Source organism: Lactuca serriola, chromosome 5, assembly GCF_051521515.1.
Source record: "Lactuca serriola cultivar US96UC23 chromosome 5, Lser_US96UC23_V15, whole genome shotgun sequence".
Lineage (NCBI taxonomy): Eukaryota > Viridiplantae > Streptophyta > Magnoliopsida > Asterales > Asteraceae > Lactuca > Lactuca serriola.
Window position 1 is genome coordinate 29,787,450 of NC_136412.1, and position 18,199 is coordinate 29,805,648.

Below are 18,199 nucleotides of genomic sequence, written 5' to 3' on the forward strand. Positions count from 1 at the left end.
GCCCCTCTTCATTACAACCAAAACACATCCTTTTGTTGTTCGGACATTCATTGGCAAAATGTCCAACCTTTCCACACTTGTAGCAGGTCACATCCTCGCTACATTTCCCAAAGTGCTTTTTCTTACACTTATCACACCACTTTGCTTCGCCTCCTTTTCCTCCAAACTTTTTCGAATCAGATTTCGAAAATTTTCCTTTCTTACCGGAACCAGATGTTCCCTCAAACTTTCTTTTCTCACAAACATCAACTTTGTCGTTGGTTCTCCCCTTGATCATGTTCTCCACAGACTTGGCAGCCCAGATAGCTGCCTCTAGGGTAAGTGCCTGACGTACTGGCACCTCGTACTCCCATGGGAGTCCCTTCGCATACCGATCCACCTTTGTCAGCTCGTCTGGAACGATACGCAAGGCAAACTCCATCTTATCAGTGAAGTTATTGGTGTATTCATCAACTGACATGCTGCCTTTAGTCAATGTCAGGAACTTGTTCTCCAACTCCAACAGATTTTGAGCCGAGCAGAACTCTGCCCATGACAATTGCAGTGGCTCATTAGGGCTCAACGTCTTCCCTAGAGTGTTCCACCAACGAACGGCTCCACCTCGGAACCGACGCACTGCATAGATAGTTTGCAACTTGCCTCTGCCGCCACAAGTCATGAAGGCTAACTCCATTTCGGAGATCCAATCCATAACTCCAATTGGATCCTCATTCACGATAGATATTCAAATCATCCTTATCACTCCGAAACGTTTACATGCTAGTTCTAATATCGTAGACGTACGCTTAGAATCCTAACAGACCATAGATCCGAACAAATAATATCATATATGGCAACATATAACATTTAGCACATAAAGCATTTTAGGCAACTTTCCTAAAATAAACTAGTGCTCGTGCCTAAAACATAACAGACACACATCTCAAAATTTCACTTAGCATTTTAAGTTTAAGTCTAGAAATCCTACAAATTCCTAGTTCACTTGAACTAATGCTCTGATACCAACTGTGACATCCCCAAAATCTCGGCCAGAAAAGACCGATTTTCATTTATGCTTTTAAATATTTTCAGAGTAAATCCTTTTGATTTGAAAGAGTTGCGGAATTTGTTCCCAAAAACAAAACATGATAAAACAATGTTTACCGAAGCATTTCATAAAAGAAATGTATTTTCATTATAATCAAAACTCGGGGTGTCATGTTCCGATACAGACCAATAAGCATAAACGAATACATTACAAGTCATATAACAAATATAAACATATGCAGACTTGTAAACAAAAGAACTTGATGGTTCATCCATCTCATGCCCTTCCGCCACTTCCTGTAATACAATTTAAAACTGAGTGGGTCAGGCTTAGGAGCCTGGTGAGCATATAGGGTTTTCAACCCACAATAAATATCATATTTAATTTTCACCAACCAACAATAACCCAATTACCCATTCCCGTTATTCTCACTTTAATGTCCCTAAAACAACTAACATAAGGGACCTAGTCTAAGAATATTTCATCGGGGCGACACCACATGCTTCGGGGGTACCTCAGCAATATAAGTCAAATAAGGCAACCATGAGGGGGATGGAGTACAGCGAATGAACACCCAAGTTCATTAACACCTACAGGTGGCGAACCTGCTAATGTTTCCACAAGACTATCTAGAAAAGTATGTGGTCGTCATCTAAACTCCGCTAGATGACTAGATCAAACAACAACGAGGCCTCTCATCTGTTTATTACACACCAACTATCTACCCATGTTCTACCCAACATATTAGTAGATAAAAATTATACAATTTGTATACATAGTTTAAAAACCTGTATATAGCATGCTTTAATCAACACATATTTCACATAACAAATGAGGCACACACACACATAACACATATCTCATAGAGAATAAATCATATCTATGAGTTAGAAGAAAGTGAATACACATTCACACACATAACCACAAAATTATACACATAATACGTATTCCGTATAAAATACTTCATAATTATGCGTTAGAAGAAAGTAACTACACACTCACTTGATCAGAAGATGATCGGACAGCACTACGACTTGCAAAAGTAGTAATCATCAGCAGATCTGGAAGATCTCTTCAAAAATCGAACTTCTCGCGGGCAGAGCTTCGGCTCGGGAACCGCACTTCTCGGGATCTTTGGGATCTCGGGACTTGCCTCGGGGCTCGGGAACAATACCGGGGCTTCGGGGTATTTCTGGCACGCAAATCGATGCAAAACGGGAGAGAGAAGAGAGAAAATAGCAACCCTAAACGGCTGGCCCTTCAAATCTATTTATAGGGCAAATTTGGCCCTTGCCACGTCGTGGCAACCTTGTTCCACGTCGTGGGCTTGGTCGTCACTACATGCGTCATCCCAAGTTGCATCTGGGGGCCTTCCGGAGGTGTCAGGACACTTGCCACGTCGTGGCAACCTTGTTCCACGTCGTGGGCTCTGACAGTTTTGGGGTTTCGCGCCCCGAACTTCAGAAATTCATAACTTTCGCATACGAACTCCGTTTTCGACGTTCTTTATATCGCCGCGAAGGTGAGATTATGCTCTACAACTCTCGTTTAGACTCCATTGGCTAATTTTGACTTTATTTTTAATATATTATAAGTATATTACTTATATATTATCTTTAGTAGGCCGGGACAGGAAAACTCCGTTCGAAATTCACAACTCCTTCATCTGAACTCCGATTCCGTCTGTCTTTCCGTCGTTGCACTACTATCAATGAGATCTTCAATTCTCATTTAGATCACTAAGGATAGATATCTATCTACCTTAAATTCACTATTTACGTCGCGCTGAGTCGCGCTGGGTCGTGCCGGTTCTGTCGCGAAACTTCGACAGGTCATAACTTCTTCGTTATAACTCGGATTTCGGCATTCCTTATATCTCCGGAGTCCTTGTTTCGACCACTACAACTTTATTAAAAGATATCGGGCTTATCTCATACTTTAATTTTGACGCTTATTTTTATTCTTAACTAATCAAACCACATAATTAAGCAATTAAGCACAAAACACATAATATTCAAATAATACACTTTTATTATTTCAAAACTGGTTACAAAGGTTAACCTAGACTATTACATTGCTAAAAATGGCAAGCCCGGAAACACAAGCGTTACAATTTTGGGGGAAACTCACTAAGTTTTTGGGCTTACAGTTTCGGTTTATGGTTTCAGGTACATCAGGGGATTACGGCAAGGCGAAGGCATGATCGTACAGGTCCTCCTGTTTTGTTTATGGTTTTGGGAAAACTCTGATACGATACATTTTGAAAACACGTTTGTAATGATTTGATGATTTTGAAATGATTTTAAAAGTTTAAATCTGGCATGAATTTTATGGGTGTTACACATCTTAAACCCTTCTCATGGACTTCCCTTATCAGCCTCCTTGTCTCCAGAAACCCTAGTTCATTTATGAGCCTCTCTCTTGAGTTTTGAGTGTGTTTTGTGCCTTTGAAGGTGGTTGCAAGAGTTTTGAGCTAACAAGCTTGGGAAAAGAGAACTAGATCTAGGAACACACTCATCTTTGGCACCTTTCTGAGGTAAAAAGTTCTTATCTTAATGAGTTATAGCTTAGATCTCCTTGCATGTGGATTCTTGGGCCTTTTTGACCCTTTTGTTTAGGAAAAGCTATTCTCTTGGGTTGTTTGCAAAACATTTCCCCTTTTCTGTAATTTAGGGCCTCTAGAGCCATAAAAGGGTCTTGAACCCGTTTTCATCCAAGTCATGACATGTTTATGAAAGTAGAATGCTATAACTTGAGTTTGGGTTCATTTGAGGTGTGCAAAGCCATCAAGTCTCCAACTTTATAGAAATGGACCGTGGAAACAACCTAGATCTGTAATTTGGAACTGTAGAAGTGTGAAACCAATTATCTTGGATAGATCTGCAAGGGACTCAACGAGTCCATAAGGGAACTCGGTGAGTCCGTTGAAGAAACCCTGATGATGTTAATAGGACTCAGCGAGTTGATTAAGGAACTCGGCGAGTAGGAGGATCTTGTCCCTATTATGATTATGTCAAGACTCGACAAGTCTGAAGAAGACTCGACGAGTTAGTTTGACAAACCGCGATGACAAGTAGCTTAAGAACTTGTCGAGCCAAGAGATGACTCGGCGAGTCGAGTCGCGATTTCTAGGGTTCTGAGTTCTAGGACTTGGCGAGTCACATGGCTGACTCGACGAGTTTGGTCAACCTGGAAGGTTGACTTTGACCATGATGTTGACTTTGGCCAGGGGTAAGATGGTCATTTTACACTAAGAATAGTTATCAGATTTTGACTAAGTGTCCTTATGAAATTTATAGTCGGAGAGTCACTGGAGCAGCAAACAGAGATTCCTTACCCAGAGTTTCAGCAGTCAGTCATACGAGGTGAGTTTCCTTCTAGTAGGAACGGGTCTACGGCCACAATGCATGCCCGTTTAGATGATAGTAGTTTCGGACTATGGTCCGATGTCGGGGCGGTCCCGAGAAGTAGTTATGTATGCTTGATGTCTTCGTGATTCATGCATGTTTATGTTATGTGTTATATGTTCCGGACTCCAGTCCGATGTCGGGCGAGCCCGATGCAGTATATGTGATTATGTTATATGTTTATGTTATGTTTAGTTTATTCCGGACTTCGGTCCGATGCCGGGCGGGGCCCAAGTATTTCCAGACTTGGGTCAGATTCCGAGTGGGGCCCGATGCAATAGGCAGGGCCCAATATATGCCGTACTTCGGTCCGATGTCGGGCGGGGCCCGATGCAGTGGCAAGGCCCAGTGTGTGTTATATGTGTTATTGTATGGTATGTGGTAGCTTGGGGGAGCTCACTAAGCTTCGTGCTTATAGTTTTCAATTTTGGTTTCAGGTACTTCTGGTAGCAAAAGGAAAAGCTCGGGGTGATCACATGACACACACACCGCAGTACTCAGCCTGGGATTTTTGAGACTCTGATATTTTACCATATGTTTTGTCACAGTATTTGGGGATGATGTTTTTTTACACACGATACATGTCTTTCCCTTATGATTTTGGATGATTTATGGTTTATTATGATTTTCAAAAAGAAATTTTTGGGTCGTATTTTTGGTTGTTACACCATTAGAGGGATTCTGGTTTGGGTCCTCTCGTCCAAGCAACTTCATAGAGGATCGAGATCTCAAGCATGGAGATCAAGGGCTACATATATAAAGGTATGTTTTCTTTTTTATGTTTTATTTTCTAGGGTATATGTAATTAGCATGAAACCATAGATCCATAGGTTGCATGTATACTTAGGTATATCGTAGTTTCGATTTTTCCGTTACCTAGTTTAGAGTGTATTTGATGCGTAGAAAATCCAACAGTTTTGTGCTTGTTAGGAGTTCTCACTAACTTCAGCTAACTAGTAAGCAAATATGCTAAGTTACATATTACGGAAACTAAATAATTTTAAAATGTTAGGTTTTAACTCTATTGCGCAGCTCTTGTTTGAGTCCACCCGTTGTAGTGTGAGACCTTTCATTCGAAAATTATATGGTGTCTGTGATATGTAATTGTATGCGTGAGCTAGTTAGAGGATGCTAGTTGGAATTCCTTCAGCAGCTGACGGCGGGGAGTTGTGTGGTGATTGCCTTAGGAAAACCGAGGAAGGGATTTAGTGTTGGGAGCCTTTTTTTGTCTAGGATTGTATGTATGGATAATGAGTGACTTGGAGGATTCAAATCAATTATTGAGGAAAGCACGGATATATATATATATATATATATATATATATATATATATATGGAAGCTACTGTGGGCCCGTACTACTAGAAGCATAGGATCCGTACTCAAGTCAAGGAGAACTATGAAGAAACCAGGATACTTATAGAGTATAAGACTCCTCGATATATATATATATATATATATATATATATATATATATATATATATATATATATATATATATATATATATATATATATATATATATATGGTTAGATTCATGTGAGACGGCCTAATTTTGTGAAACCGTGACATGCAATCCTAGCCACTCATTTTGTAGATAAAAAAAACATTTTCAAAATGCAAAATAATTTAAAACTTTTGAATTTTTTTTTCAAATATTATTTTCGTCATTTATATTTTCCAAAAAAAATTAATATATATATATATATATATATATATATATATATATATATATATATATATATATATATATATATATATATTACATATTCTAGTAGAATATTAGAATATTTTACATATCAGACAAATCTAGTAGAATATTCTAAAATTCTAAAGAACACATTAGAATATTTACAGTGTAATATTTTATTAGAATATTTCACGTATTTAAAAAAAACGGTAATTTTTTTTATATTTATATTTTTTTTATATATATATATTTCATTTTTAGGTAATTAAAGTGACCAAAATAATATTTAAAAAAAGAATTATCAGATTTTTCCTTTTATTTTGCATTTTAAAATTATTTTTAGATTTGGTCTCACAAAATTAGCAGTCTCAAATGAACCTGAACATATATATATATATATATATATATATATATATATATATATATATATATATATATATATATATATATGATCCCCCCCCCCCCCCCCCCCCCGGTTTACTTTGTAAAATGCATTTTTCAATCCTTTGTTTTTTAAAATGTTACTTTGATTTCCTTAACTTTGAACTTTATAAATGTTACTCGTACCATCTTCATGTTTTAAATTTTCATATTTATTCCACGTAGTATATATAATATGATTTTCTTTAATAATTTTCGTTCGTTGACTTGAGAGAGAGAGAGAGAGAGAGAGAGAGAGAGAGAAAGAGAGAGAGACTAATTTATTTATTTGTTTCTTTTAATACGTGTTAGTATAAATTCAATGTGGTCAACGTGTTGACCTATTCAAATTCGAGTGTACATTTTGACTTAAATGTTTTTTATATTTTCATGCTTATTTTTCTGTGTCTTTTCAATATATGAGTCAGGTTATATATAATACGTTTTTTTATTATTTGAACTTTTGTTTGTTAATTAACAAAAAAAATGACTTACATATTGTTTTGTACGCGTCACTATAAATTCGAGTTTATTTACCTTTCGACATAAACTTTGTGTATGTTTTGTTGTTTTTTATCTAAACTGGAGTCCTTGTGTTTTGGTTGCAGTCGTTTTCAGTCTTTGCTTTTATACCATTGTCATTACCGTGGATTTTGGTTTATGTAATGACCATAGATTCTTATTGACTATTCAAAAACCATTCAACTTACAAAAATAGTCCATAATCTCTTCTCAACTTTTGATAAATCACCCAATGCTCATTTCTTTTAAAGTTTTAGTGTTTTTGGTAACAGTGTGATATGTTATACTGGTTTAATCAATTTTCATACATAATACGTAAGAAAAACACGTAATAACCCACGACAAAGTGTGGGCTCAATTACTAGTTGCTTATAAAATTCAAATAGTTGTATCGTTATTTTTTATATCTAACTTCTATAAAATAGACACTAATTCATCATATTTTTGTAACTTGTGATTTTCAAAGTCTAATTCATTCCTTGTAAATGCCACATCTACAATGATCATTACCCATCACTTTATAAATCTTAATAGACATCTACAATGACCATTAAATGTCAATTTTAGGTGTTCAAATATTGTCAAAATTTAATAGATTAAATGTAAAATATAGGACGTTTATTTGGTTACATAATTATCATAAAAAGAAGAAAAATAATAGCATAAAATAATGGACATTCGTGTATGAAAAATATAGACAGTTATTAACTTTGTAGATAGAAACAATGTGATTGTGGTGGTATTTACCCCAATAAATGATTATCTTCATATTAATAAAAAATAGTAATTTAAAGATAGATTTTAATTTGGGTGCAGGATGTGGCAATAGCAAAACTAGCAAAGATTAAGAGTTCATGGTCTAATGATTTTTAATCGCTAAATCTAGTCGAAATTGAGAGTTGCATAATCTATCACTATACAAATTTCAAAAGGATAAACTAAAATAATAAACAAACATGAATGAAACAATTGCAAATTTTGTCTTTCCAATGGGGTACCCGATGATAATCTTCATTCATCTCCCAAACCCATGAGCAACTTCATATTTACAATGGTAGCAAAATTCATACACCTAAAACAAATTTCAAAAGCAAAGCATTACATTTTTCCACACCAATTTATGCATATTATTTTATCAAATTGGTTGCATCTAATGGTAACAAACTGAATCAGTCATACATTTTAGGGTCAAATAGCAACTATTATATTGCGTTATTTTCTTAAATATCAGAACGAGATTTTGATTGTCCCCTTTGAAGATGGAAGACTTATGCCTCTTGCATGGAGCATGGTATTGGTATCTGATGACTCTAATGCTCTGGATGTTTGGAGAGCCATTTCTGAATGGAGTTGAAGACATGCCATTGCCATCTGATAATATAATATAATTAATACCAGATATTATGTTATAAGCAATTCCAATAATATACATACAACATTGAAACAAAATTAAAATTCCTTTATTTTATTCTCCTCACCATATAGCATTCTTTATCGGTGTCTGACTCAGCTACAGATATGGCCCACGTGCGTACCCACTCAAGCCCTCTGGACATTTCACTACTTCCTTCAACCAGTGCAGATGCCACGTAAGCAGGATTAACAGCCACCAATATACATGATGCTGCAAAAAGTACAGATTTACGAACATATGCTTCAACATGACGACTTATGTCCCTGCAATTTAATACCAGTAGTTTTAACAAAATGACAAATATACCCTTCCATTAAAAAAAAAAAAAGAATACCATGTAATTATAATACCTGGTACTCAACATATCAAGCAATGGAAGTGCTAAAGCGGATGCTTCTGGATGCATAGCTGAACATTTCATACAAGTACCCAACATGTGAATAAGTTTTCCAAGGACAATAAAGTCCCTACCTAAAAAGTCAACTCCATGACTTTTTTTGTCAAACCCCTGCATAGCTGGAAGCATAAACGCAGCTGCAAACGGAGGAAACTTATTCTGCGACCATTCCACGTCATCATCTTGTACTACGTTTTTGTGGGCCCACCTCCGTGACTTCCCTCTCCTGTGTTGACCGGGTTTGACCGGGAGATCTCTCTCGTAGGAATAAGTCAAACTCAATGGAGATTGAGATGCTGAGATCTCTCTCCATGGGCTTGCACCCTGAGACCCTATGCTACTTGGCAAGAACCATGGTTGACTCTCTGAAGTGGTCAAGATTTGGGGGGTTGACCGGTGCTTTTGTCTACTGGTTTTTGCTTGAGAAAGCTCGAGTGCTGCATCTGTCATGACATCAAGAATCATTATCCGTTGACTCGTGTCTACATTCGGTGAATATAGGAGTTTATGTATCGGATCAAGACTTCCTAATGGACAGTTTACAATTAAGGCAACCAATGCTTTTTGTCTCTTTTCTTCAGCTGATTCTTCTTCCCCTTCCAAAGTTGAGTCTGAGCAACGAACCTGGACAAGCGCCCTGACTAGATCACTTGCTATGAATGAAAGTTCATCTGGAGCTGCTCTAATAAGGCTTTCAGCAACATCAAGTGCTCTTTCAACCTGCAAAGTTTTATAAAATATTTTTTACTAAAAACTCCAAGGATATATATACTGACACTGACAACTTACACCATCAGCATCATCAGACTTTCTTAGAGCTCCAACAACATCAATCAACTGTGAGAAATTCTTTTTCAAGTCAGAATCATCATCAGACAAATCATATGGTTGTAAAGAGGATTCACTGGAAGTTTCAGAAATCTCAGAATCATTATCATCATCAGAAGCATCCTCATTGTTCAATGTTGCAGGATCAATAACTTCATCTGGATCAATTAGTTCCAATCCCATCAATTTGTTGTTCTTTGTGTCTTTATAAGTTTTTTCTGATACCGATGTAATACAACCATGAACCTTATCTTGGTCTTTGTCTGTTTCTTTGTCATTAGATGTTGCCACGTCAGCATTTGTTGATGTGAACTCCCAGTCAATAGTCTCCTCTTTGCAGGTATCATCAAGATACAGGGGATTGCTAGGGTCAATCACTTTTGAAAAGACTAAAGCAACACTGCTAGCCATCTTGCGTACAAAATGAGAAGGGCTTTCCAGCCTACCTGGCATCATTAAAAAAAAAAGATGAAATAAATAAGGGATTAAAAGAAAACCATAATTATTAATTACAGTAGAGGGAAAGATATTTACAGCTAACCCCTTGAAGAATCAAGTGCATTACATCCTTAGTACCATCTAAATCTTCTTTTGTTAGCTTTTCTAAGGAAAGCCCAACTGCTGCTGTTAAATCTGAATCTCAAATTAAGGAATCACAGGGGGGTGTAAGTGTAAAATTGAAAAAATTGAATTTTTTTTTAAAGAAAAAAAAAAAGATACATGCTTGTTGCTCTACTGGTGCTGACTGTACAAACTCTCGCTTTGACCATACTGCAAGAACACGCTGAGTGGCATCCAATAGATCGCGATGATTTCCAGTTTTGCCCTTGAGTGTGGTATCAGGAGGGGATTGAAGAACAGAAAACTGAAGGATCCATCTCAGACAACAAACTGGGAACACTTTCCAGAGTATAAATCTCTCTGTAAACATGGACCTGATGGATGTTTGGAGTTCAAAAATCTGGTGAAACAATAACCAAAGAATCCAGTAACCTTCAACATCATTTATGTCTTGAGTTGCTAGCTTTTGCAAAAGCTGTTCAGATATTCTTTCTACAGCATATGAATCTTTAATTGCCTCCATTATCTTTGACCAAAACTGTAGACCAGGTTTTGATTTAAAAACTTCCACAATGGACAAATCAGTCTTTTGCTGTAAAAGGCTTTGAACTTGGGTAACAATTCGTGGGATCACTTCACTTATTAGCACATCTGCATGAGATGAGGATTTCTTGTTTTATTATTATTTTGTTGCAAAATATCAATGCAAATGAATCAAAGTTGTTGTCTTTGTGATGTCATAACTCATAAGCATACCTGCAGACCCACGCCTACAAATACGAGCAAAAGCATCCCCAATAAATAGCATAGAACCATTGAAATCACTTCCATTATAGTTAACTAATTCATCAGAATACTTATTGTTCCATTCTTCTGCTCCCTGAATTAGTTGAATTGTAATCCTTTTGACATATAAGCTGACACATTTTGTCAAGATAAAACAAAATCCAACATGTTTGGGATGAAAAGAAAGATGATCACAAATATGAAGGATACTGTGATGAAAGTAAGGTGGAAGCTCCCAATCGTGCTTTATCAGGGACAGATGTAACAAGTTGTGCCACTCTAGAAATTGCAGCCTTGTGTTGTTCAAGATTTATATCTTTGGATTGGTGAGAAAAATCTCTAGCCAACTGGAGTACCCCATCATTTTCAAGCAAGCATAGTGCAAGTAATCTATCATTAATATGGGGATTATATGTTTATATCCACTTAATTTTATAGCAATTAACCAAATGATACACAAGCATTGGGGATACCTTTCAGTATTTGAGCAGACAGTGGCTTCAAGTAGCCCATTTGAGGGATGTTGTAGATAAGGAACTAAAGTTTGCACAACCTCTGAGACACAGCCACTTAAAAAGAATACATCATACAAATGTTTCTTTGCAGAAATGGGGAAACAGGTTAGCCAATTCAAAGCAACGTCTGCATATCAAAATATATAATATTAGAAACCTGAAGAATGAAAACCTTATACAGATATGTAATTCAGTTTTTTAGATAGTGATAGCAGGTGCAAGCTCTACAGAATGTAGAAGACAGATGAAAGCTTTTCTCATAGATCAATGGCATGGAAGTGAAAGGAGCAATGGAATTTAATGATTACCAAGTAACAACACTCTAGCCATTGTTGGAAACGCAGTGCTTTGATAAAACACCTGCCACCAGTTATCTCTTTCATGTACTGAAGGAAGTTCTGCTCCGATAATCTCATCTCTATGCTCTTTGTCAATGCTACCTACAAATTCATTAAAACAGTGAAGCAGTTAGTAACCGTTGATCATTTATAGTAAACCCTAATTAGCACCTAGCAGAATTATAATCATTAAACCTAATTCCAACAAACGCACAGAATTTTTATATTTCCAATAACTTGAATGATTGAACAACGAGGTAATTTGATGGTTATTTTAGAACAAAATTTTGACAGTGTAATTGTATGATAAAGCTGAAATTGGAGAAAGATAAATGACCGGCGAATGAGCGGGACTCGAGAGAGAAAAGGCGGACAGCGAGAGAGTGGAGTGCGCAAATGACTTGGTCAACGTTTTTGGCTTCATTGATCGTGGCGATTACTTCTCCGACCTTCTCGAGTACTTTGTTGTTAGTGTTTTGTTCACTTCCGTTCTTCTTCTCTGTTTCTTCGCCGCCGTTCATGGCTGCTCCGTTCTCGCAGCTCTTCTGCTTCCGGTGTTTCTATATTATCGATTTCGGAATTAAATATCATGTATATACATGGCCAATCCCTTTACTTTTAGTCATTGTCATGCGAGCTCCTAAATATCTTAAATATATACATTTCATAACTTCACATTACTAAATGGCAAATTGCCAAAAATTGACGACGTATTTTATTGCAAGAGGAAATAAGTTGTCTCTATCTCTGTTGAAGCGAATGCTAAAGGCCTAAAGCAAACCATGTTGAAGTCGACGATTGCCCCCATGTTATCAACCCTCTACCCGCAAAAGTTATTCCCCATCAAATTAGCGTCTTTTTGTAGTGCATTACCACGAAGCCCGCCAACTGTTCGACAAAATGCCTCAACCAACATTCCAACTCTCGAGACCCCCTCTTACATACTCCCTCCAGCTTCAGCTTACGTCCATCTCCCTTTCTGCCGCAAACGCTGTCATTATTGTGACTTCCCAATATTAGCTCTGGGTTTTTCTTCAACAGAAACCGCAGATGATGATCCAAGAATCTCAAATTATATCAATCTTCTTATTCGCGAAATGGAAGCAACACAAACAAATTTTAACCAACACCCACCTCTTGAAACCGTCTTCTTCGGTGGTGGCACGCCTTCGTTGGTGCCACCAAGACTCGTTGCTAAGGTCCTTGACACATTGAGATCGAAATTTGGGTTGCGTTTGGATGCCGAGATATCAATGGAAATGGACCCCGGAACATTTGATGCTAAGAAACTGAAAGAGTTGATGGGATTGGGTGTGAACAGGGTATCGTTAGGAGTTCAAGCATTTCAAGAAGAGTTGTTGAAAGCTTGTGGGAGAGCTCATGGTATTGACGAGGTTCATGAGGCAATTGAGATTATCAATTCATGTGGGGTTGGTAATTGGAGCTTGGATCTCATTTCTTCTCTCCCACATCAAACTCAAGAAATGTGGGAAGAGAGTTTGAAGCTCACTGTTGAAGCAAACCCAAATCATGTTTCAGTTTATGACCTTCAAGTTGAGAAAGACACCAAATTTGGTTCATTGTAAGTTTGTCATTTAATCTTTTTCTCCTATACTATTATTTACACAAATTAACGTCTACACATGATCAACAGGTATATACCAGGTGAGTTTCCACTTCCTAATGACACCCAATCTGCAAAATTCTACAGAATGGCTTCAAAAAAGCTTTCAGAGGCTAATTATGGGCATTATGAAGTCAGTAGCTATAGCAAAAATGGATTTGAGTGCAAGCACAATTACACATACTGGATAAACAAACCTTTTTACGCGTTTGGCTTAGGTTCTGCTAGTTATATCAATGGAACAAGATACTCAAGACCAAAGAAGTTAAAAGATTACACAGATTATGTCAAGAATTTGGAGGGTGGATTAGTTGATTTGTCACAAGAAGGTGATGATGTTGATGAATGGGAAATGGCTATGGACATTGTGATGCTTTCATTAAGAACTTCAAAAGGGTTGAATTTGAAGAGTTTTGGAGATGATTTTGGGAGTGAGGTTGTTGTGGAGCTGTGTAAGGTGTATGAGCCTTATATGAGGAGTGGGCATGTGTTGTTTTTGGATGATGAAAGAAGAGAGATTAAAGAAGATGAGTTTAGTTCTTTGGTTTTAGATGATGAAAAGTTGGAAAATGAGATCGGGTTTATTCGGTTAAGTGATCCAGATGGTTTTCTTTTGTCCAATGAATTGATATCGCTTGCATTTGGGGTTATTGATCCATGAACAAATGTTGTAGAAGACGTTTTTTTTTTCAAGAAATTGTTGATGCTTGATGAAGAACTTATTGGAGATCTTTAAAAGTAATGTGATCATTCTAAAAGTGTACTATAATTGCATTTGTTTTTACAAAATGTTTAAATTTTTATTTATCATGAAAACATATTTGGCAATTTGATGCATGAAGAAAACACATTATATTGTTAGTTCCTTTGGCTTGTAGTGGTGTTTATAAATCGTGTCAAGGCAAAGACCTGCCCAATCCAGTAGCCGATAGGGTCAACAAGATTTGGGTTAATCAAGTTTGGATCAAGTGTTGGTGTGGGTTATTTGAGTCCGGCTAGCCCGAAGCATTTTAAGCCAGGAATTTAAGGGTATATACCATCTTAATTATGAAATTTTAATTAAAGTAATAATTTAAATTAATACATAACTGTATAATTAAATTGGTTATTTGAGTCAACGGGACACGAGTCGGTTGATATGACCAGTTATTCAGGTAATTCAGTTTTAGATGGATGTGTATTAGTTTTTGTTCTTGTGATACATTAGGATGAACCCTAATGAATATTGTAGTTATTGTTATCCGTAAAATACATAAAATCATCATTTTATCACATTTATCACAAATAATTTATCAATTTAGACATAGTTAGGTATGATAATTAGTACTTGTTAAAGATACATAAATTCGGGAGAGTCGTGTAGGCAATTAAAGCGTTCTAATGTTATGGATCATGTGAGTTGTTACTTTAATGGTCCCTTTCAACTTTTATGGTTCCTTATTATTAACTGAAATTAAAAATGTGACCATTGATCATTGAAGACCAATTTAAGAATGATTGATAAAGGAAAATAATAAAATCACATAGACAGCTACAAAAAGATGTTTATCATCATCTAAGCTGAGTTTTGCTTGCTTCTTAACAAGGACTTGAATGGCGGATAAGTGAAAGCACCATTAAGAAACAACTCGGAAACTACTTTATACATAGCCTCAGTAAGGTGAACTCCGTCCCAATTGATATATTGAGATGGGTTCTGACATGAACTTGCAGAATCAGACCCACAAGTACCTGAAAAGTCAAAGTTGTAGGGACCACCACTAGACCCACAACACGCCTTGTAAACATCGTGGAATCCAAGCTTTGGTGCATTCTTGACAATTGAGCGATAAGCTTTCCAGTAATCAGCATAAACAATGACAGTTTTTGGGTATTTGTTGCGTAGGTTTTGGATGTTGGCTTGGAGGATGGTGTTGTGGATGTAGCTTTGGTTATTGACGGTGGCGACACAACCAATGTCATCGCGGTCTGACTCTGGTGAAAGGTACATGGCGAGGGTCAAGCAACCGGTAGTGGGGAGGCCTTGGACTACCATATATTTTGCACCTTTTTTGAGCAATGCCTAGCAAAACAAAAAATAAATCAGTAGATTGTAAAACAATTGGTGAACTAGAACATAATAACAATGTTATAATTTAATTTACATTTCGTAAAGTATGCAAAGTCGATGATCTTTTGAATGTGAAATTAACTTTATATACTCTAAATTAATGTGACATCATGTTACACATTGTGATCCACATGTGACATATATGATAGTAAATATGAATTTCATGTTATATGAATATATGATCTCAAATTTACATTAACATAGAATTCATATTACTATTTTATTATTATAGTTATATCATATAACTAAATTAACTAAAGATGGAACAATTTCTTCATACTTATCCTCTTATCATGTTAAATTGTTGACAATTGAATTAAAATATTATTAAGAAAAATTAAATGTGATACAATACATATCATCATTTGATATGGGTAAAAAGATAATAGAAAGAAATTATAGGTTTAATCTCTCATTTAGAGAAAATGAATGTATTCTCTATTATTAATTATACAAATTACAAGTAACTGATACCAAGATGAGAGGACAGGAAACATGTGATAAAGTGAACTACACTAGAAGAAACATATGATTAAAGTTAAATGTCAAATCTTAACGATGTTACTAGTTTCTTTTTTAATTGAACATTTTTAATAATAAAATAACATTTTAGGATTATTCCTTTCAATTAATAATACATTATTATTTTATTTTACTTTTCTGATTATATTTAATTTTCAAATATTTATTATTTCCCTACTAAATAAGTGTGTGGTCCATGTATTTTGTAATATATTTAACTCTATATATAAATATTAATGCCAACTAATATCTCATTTTAATATCTCTCATATTGAAAGATATATGATGTGCACTTAAACACTGATTTAAGGACAAATTAATTAACTAAAAAAAAAAAAGCTTAAGCAAAAGAGGTTTTTGATAATTGACTTTCATTAAACAAAGTTATTAGAAACATCATGTGTCAAAAATAATGTGTTTGATTAAGATCAACCAGTATGAATAATTTCAACACATAATTTACAAAAAACATGGCTGCAGATCAAAATTTAAAAGAAAATTATAGGAAAACAAAGCAAAGAATTTAACATTATAGGCATTAAGCATGATTTTGATAAACATTTAAAATCAAACTATAATTTGGCTGGTGATGTAATTCATCTCAAAAGTAATTCAAAATATCAATATTTAAATCGTCGTAAAACTGAATTAAATATTTTGAAATGTATGACTCGAAAGATAATTTGGCATATGAATCATAAAAAAAGTACCAAATTATCAAAGATTTAAATTACTAATTACTAAAAAGTAACATAATAACGAAATTAATATAATTAATTAATTACCTCTATAAATCCTGTTACACTGCGAATGGCACGTCGTTGAATGGTTTCACCGCTCACCGTTGATCCAACGGTGTAAGCGTAGTCATTGGCTCCGATTTCACCCACCCAAACTAACGCATCCCGGAACACCGTTGCACATTCCGCCGGCGTCGACATAGCACTTTTACATTTTTGCCCCTGCAATGTCTTGTTAAACCAAGAAAGCTGAGTTTGCAGAGACTGAGGTGTTACATCGAAGGTGAGGTTATTTTTGACAAAAAACGCATGTCTGATAGCGGTGGATCCTGCGACGGCGTAGTTAATACCGGCGGTGGTGTTGGCCTTGCGGTTGAGGTAGGGTGGTAGGTAGGGTAATGAGAGTGATTCCGCCACGAAATCGATTACCAGACGCCCGTCGGAGTAACGGTTAGTTGGGTGGTGGAAAAATGTGCGGCCGTAAGGGAGGTTGGAGACGTAAGTGAAGGCACTTGGACCGGTGGGGGAGGCGGTGTTTCCGGTGTCGGTGTAAGAGTCTCCAAAGGCGTAGATCTTCTTGAACGGTGGTGGAGGTGTTGCCGAAGAGAGACTAAGGAGGAGGAGGAGGAGGAAGATGGCGATGGGGGAAGCTGACATGGTTACCAACGTCCACATGTCTACGTGAAATGGGGTTTTCAGGTTTTGATAAGGTACGCCTTGTTTATACAACTGAAAGTGATATTTAAAAGACTATTTTACCCTCTGTTCTAAACCTTTGTCAAAGTTGACGCCAAAGTCAACCGGTCAATGACTAATATTTATTTTTTCATTTGAAGTTATGTTTTCTGTGTATATCTAGTCTATCAAGATTAGTTCATATATATAGCCAGATTTAATTTCTCGGAAAGAATTGACTTTTCTTATTTAAGTATAGAATATATATATAATATAATCCCTTATGTAAAATTATATTATTAGAGTTTAACTCATTACTCATGTATGTAATTAGACAATTATAGTCTGAATGTATTATTTTGCCATGTCTCTCAAATGATGATGAAAAATAAGGTGTTTGAGATTTAGAGAAAGACCTTTGGAGCACGATATTTTTTATTTGGAGTTTATCATCGGTCATTTGGCACTAACTGTATTTTTGTCATTATACTTTTAGATGAGTTTCTGGTATTGAACATTTCATTTTTTAGAATGTTTAAAATTATTTAGAATTTTCTATTGTTATTTTAATGATTTTATTTCTTTACGAAGTATAGTTTTATTTTCTAGTAGATCATACGAGAAT

At 35.9% G+C, this 18,199-nt stretch overlaps 3 protein-coding genes across 3 annotated transcripts; 1 reads left to right on the plus strand and 2 right to left on the minus strand.

Annotated features, from left to right (window-relative positions):
• Window positions 1-8,040: 8,040 nt before the first annotated feature.
• On the minus strand, window positions 8,041-12,552 carry EMB2423 (telomere length regulation TEL2 family protein). Its single transcript, XM_079000070.1, has 11 exons — window positions 12,241-12,552; window positions 11,874-12,005; window positions 11,524-11,692; window positions 11,261-11,440; window positions 11,021-11,181; window positions 10,424-10,915; window positions 10,238-10,336; window positions 9,665-10,149; window positions 8,829-9,595; window positions 8,543-8,741; window positions 8,041-8,435 (listed from the first exon to the last, which is right to left on the minus strand). Exons 1-11 carry the CDS (start codon window positions 12,422-12,424, stop codon window positions 8,292-8,294), a joined length of 3,012 nt encoding a protein of 1,003 aa, XP_078856196.1. The 5' UTR covers window positions 12,425-12,552; the 3' UTR covers window positions 8,041-8,291.
• Window positions 12,553-12,558: 6 nt separating this feature from the next.
• Window positions 12,559-14,364, plus strand: LOC145052277 (uncharacterized). Its single transcript, XM_079000071.1, has 2 exons — window positions 12,559-13,485; window positions 13,558-14,364. The coding sequence occupies exons 1-2, from the start codon at window positions 12,686-12,688 to the stop codon at window positions 14,186-14,188; spliced, it is 1,431 nt and encodes a 476-aa protein (XP_078856197.1). The 5' UTR covers window positions 12,559-12,685; the 3' UTR covers window positions 14,189-14,364.
• Window positions 14,365-15,002: 638 nt separating this feature from the next.
• LOC145052278 (GDSL-like Lipase/Acylhydrolase superfamily protein) lies at window positions 15,003-17,736 on the minus strand. Its single transcript, XM_079000072.1, has 2 exons — window positions 16,945-17,736; window positions 15,003-15,589 (listed from the first exon to the last, which is right to left on the minus strand). The coding sequence occupies exons 1-2, from the start codon at window positions 17,572-17,574 to the stop codon at window positions 15,083-15,085; spliced, it is 1,137 nt and encodes a 378-aa protein (XP_078856198.1). The 5' UTR covers window positions 17,575-17,736; the 3' UTR covers window positions 15,003-15,082.
• Between the last annotated feature and the right edge of the window lie 463 nt (window positions 17,737-18,199).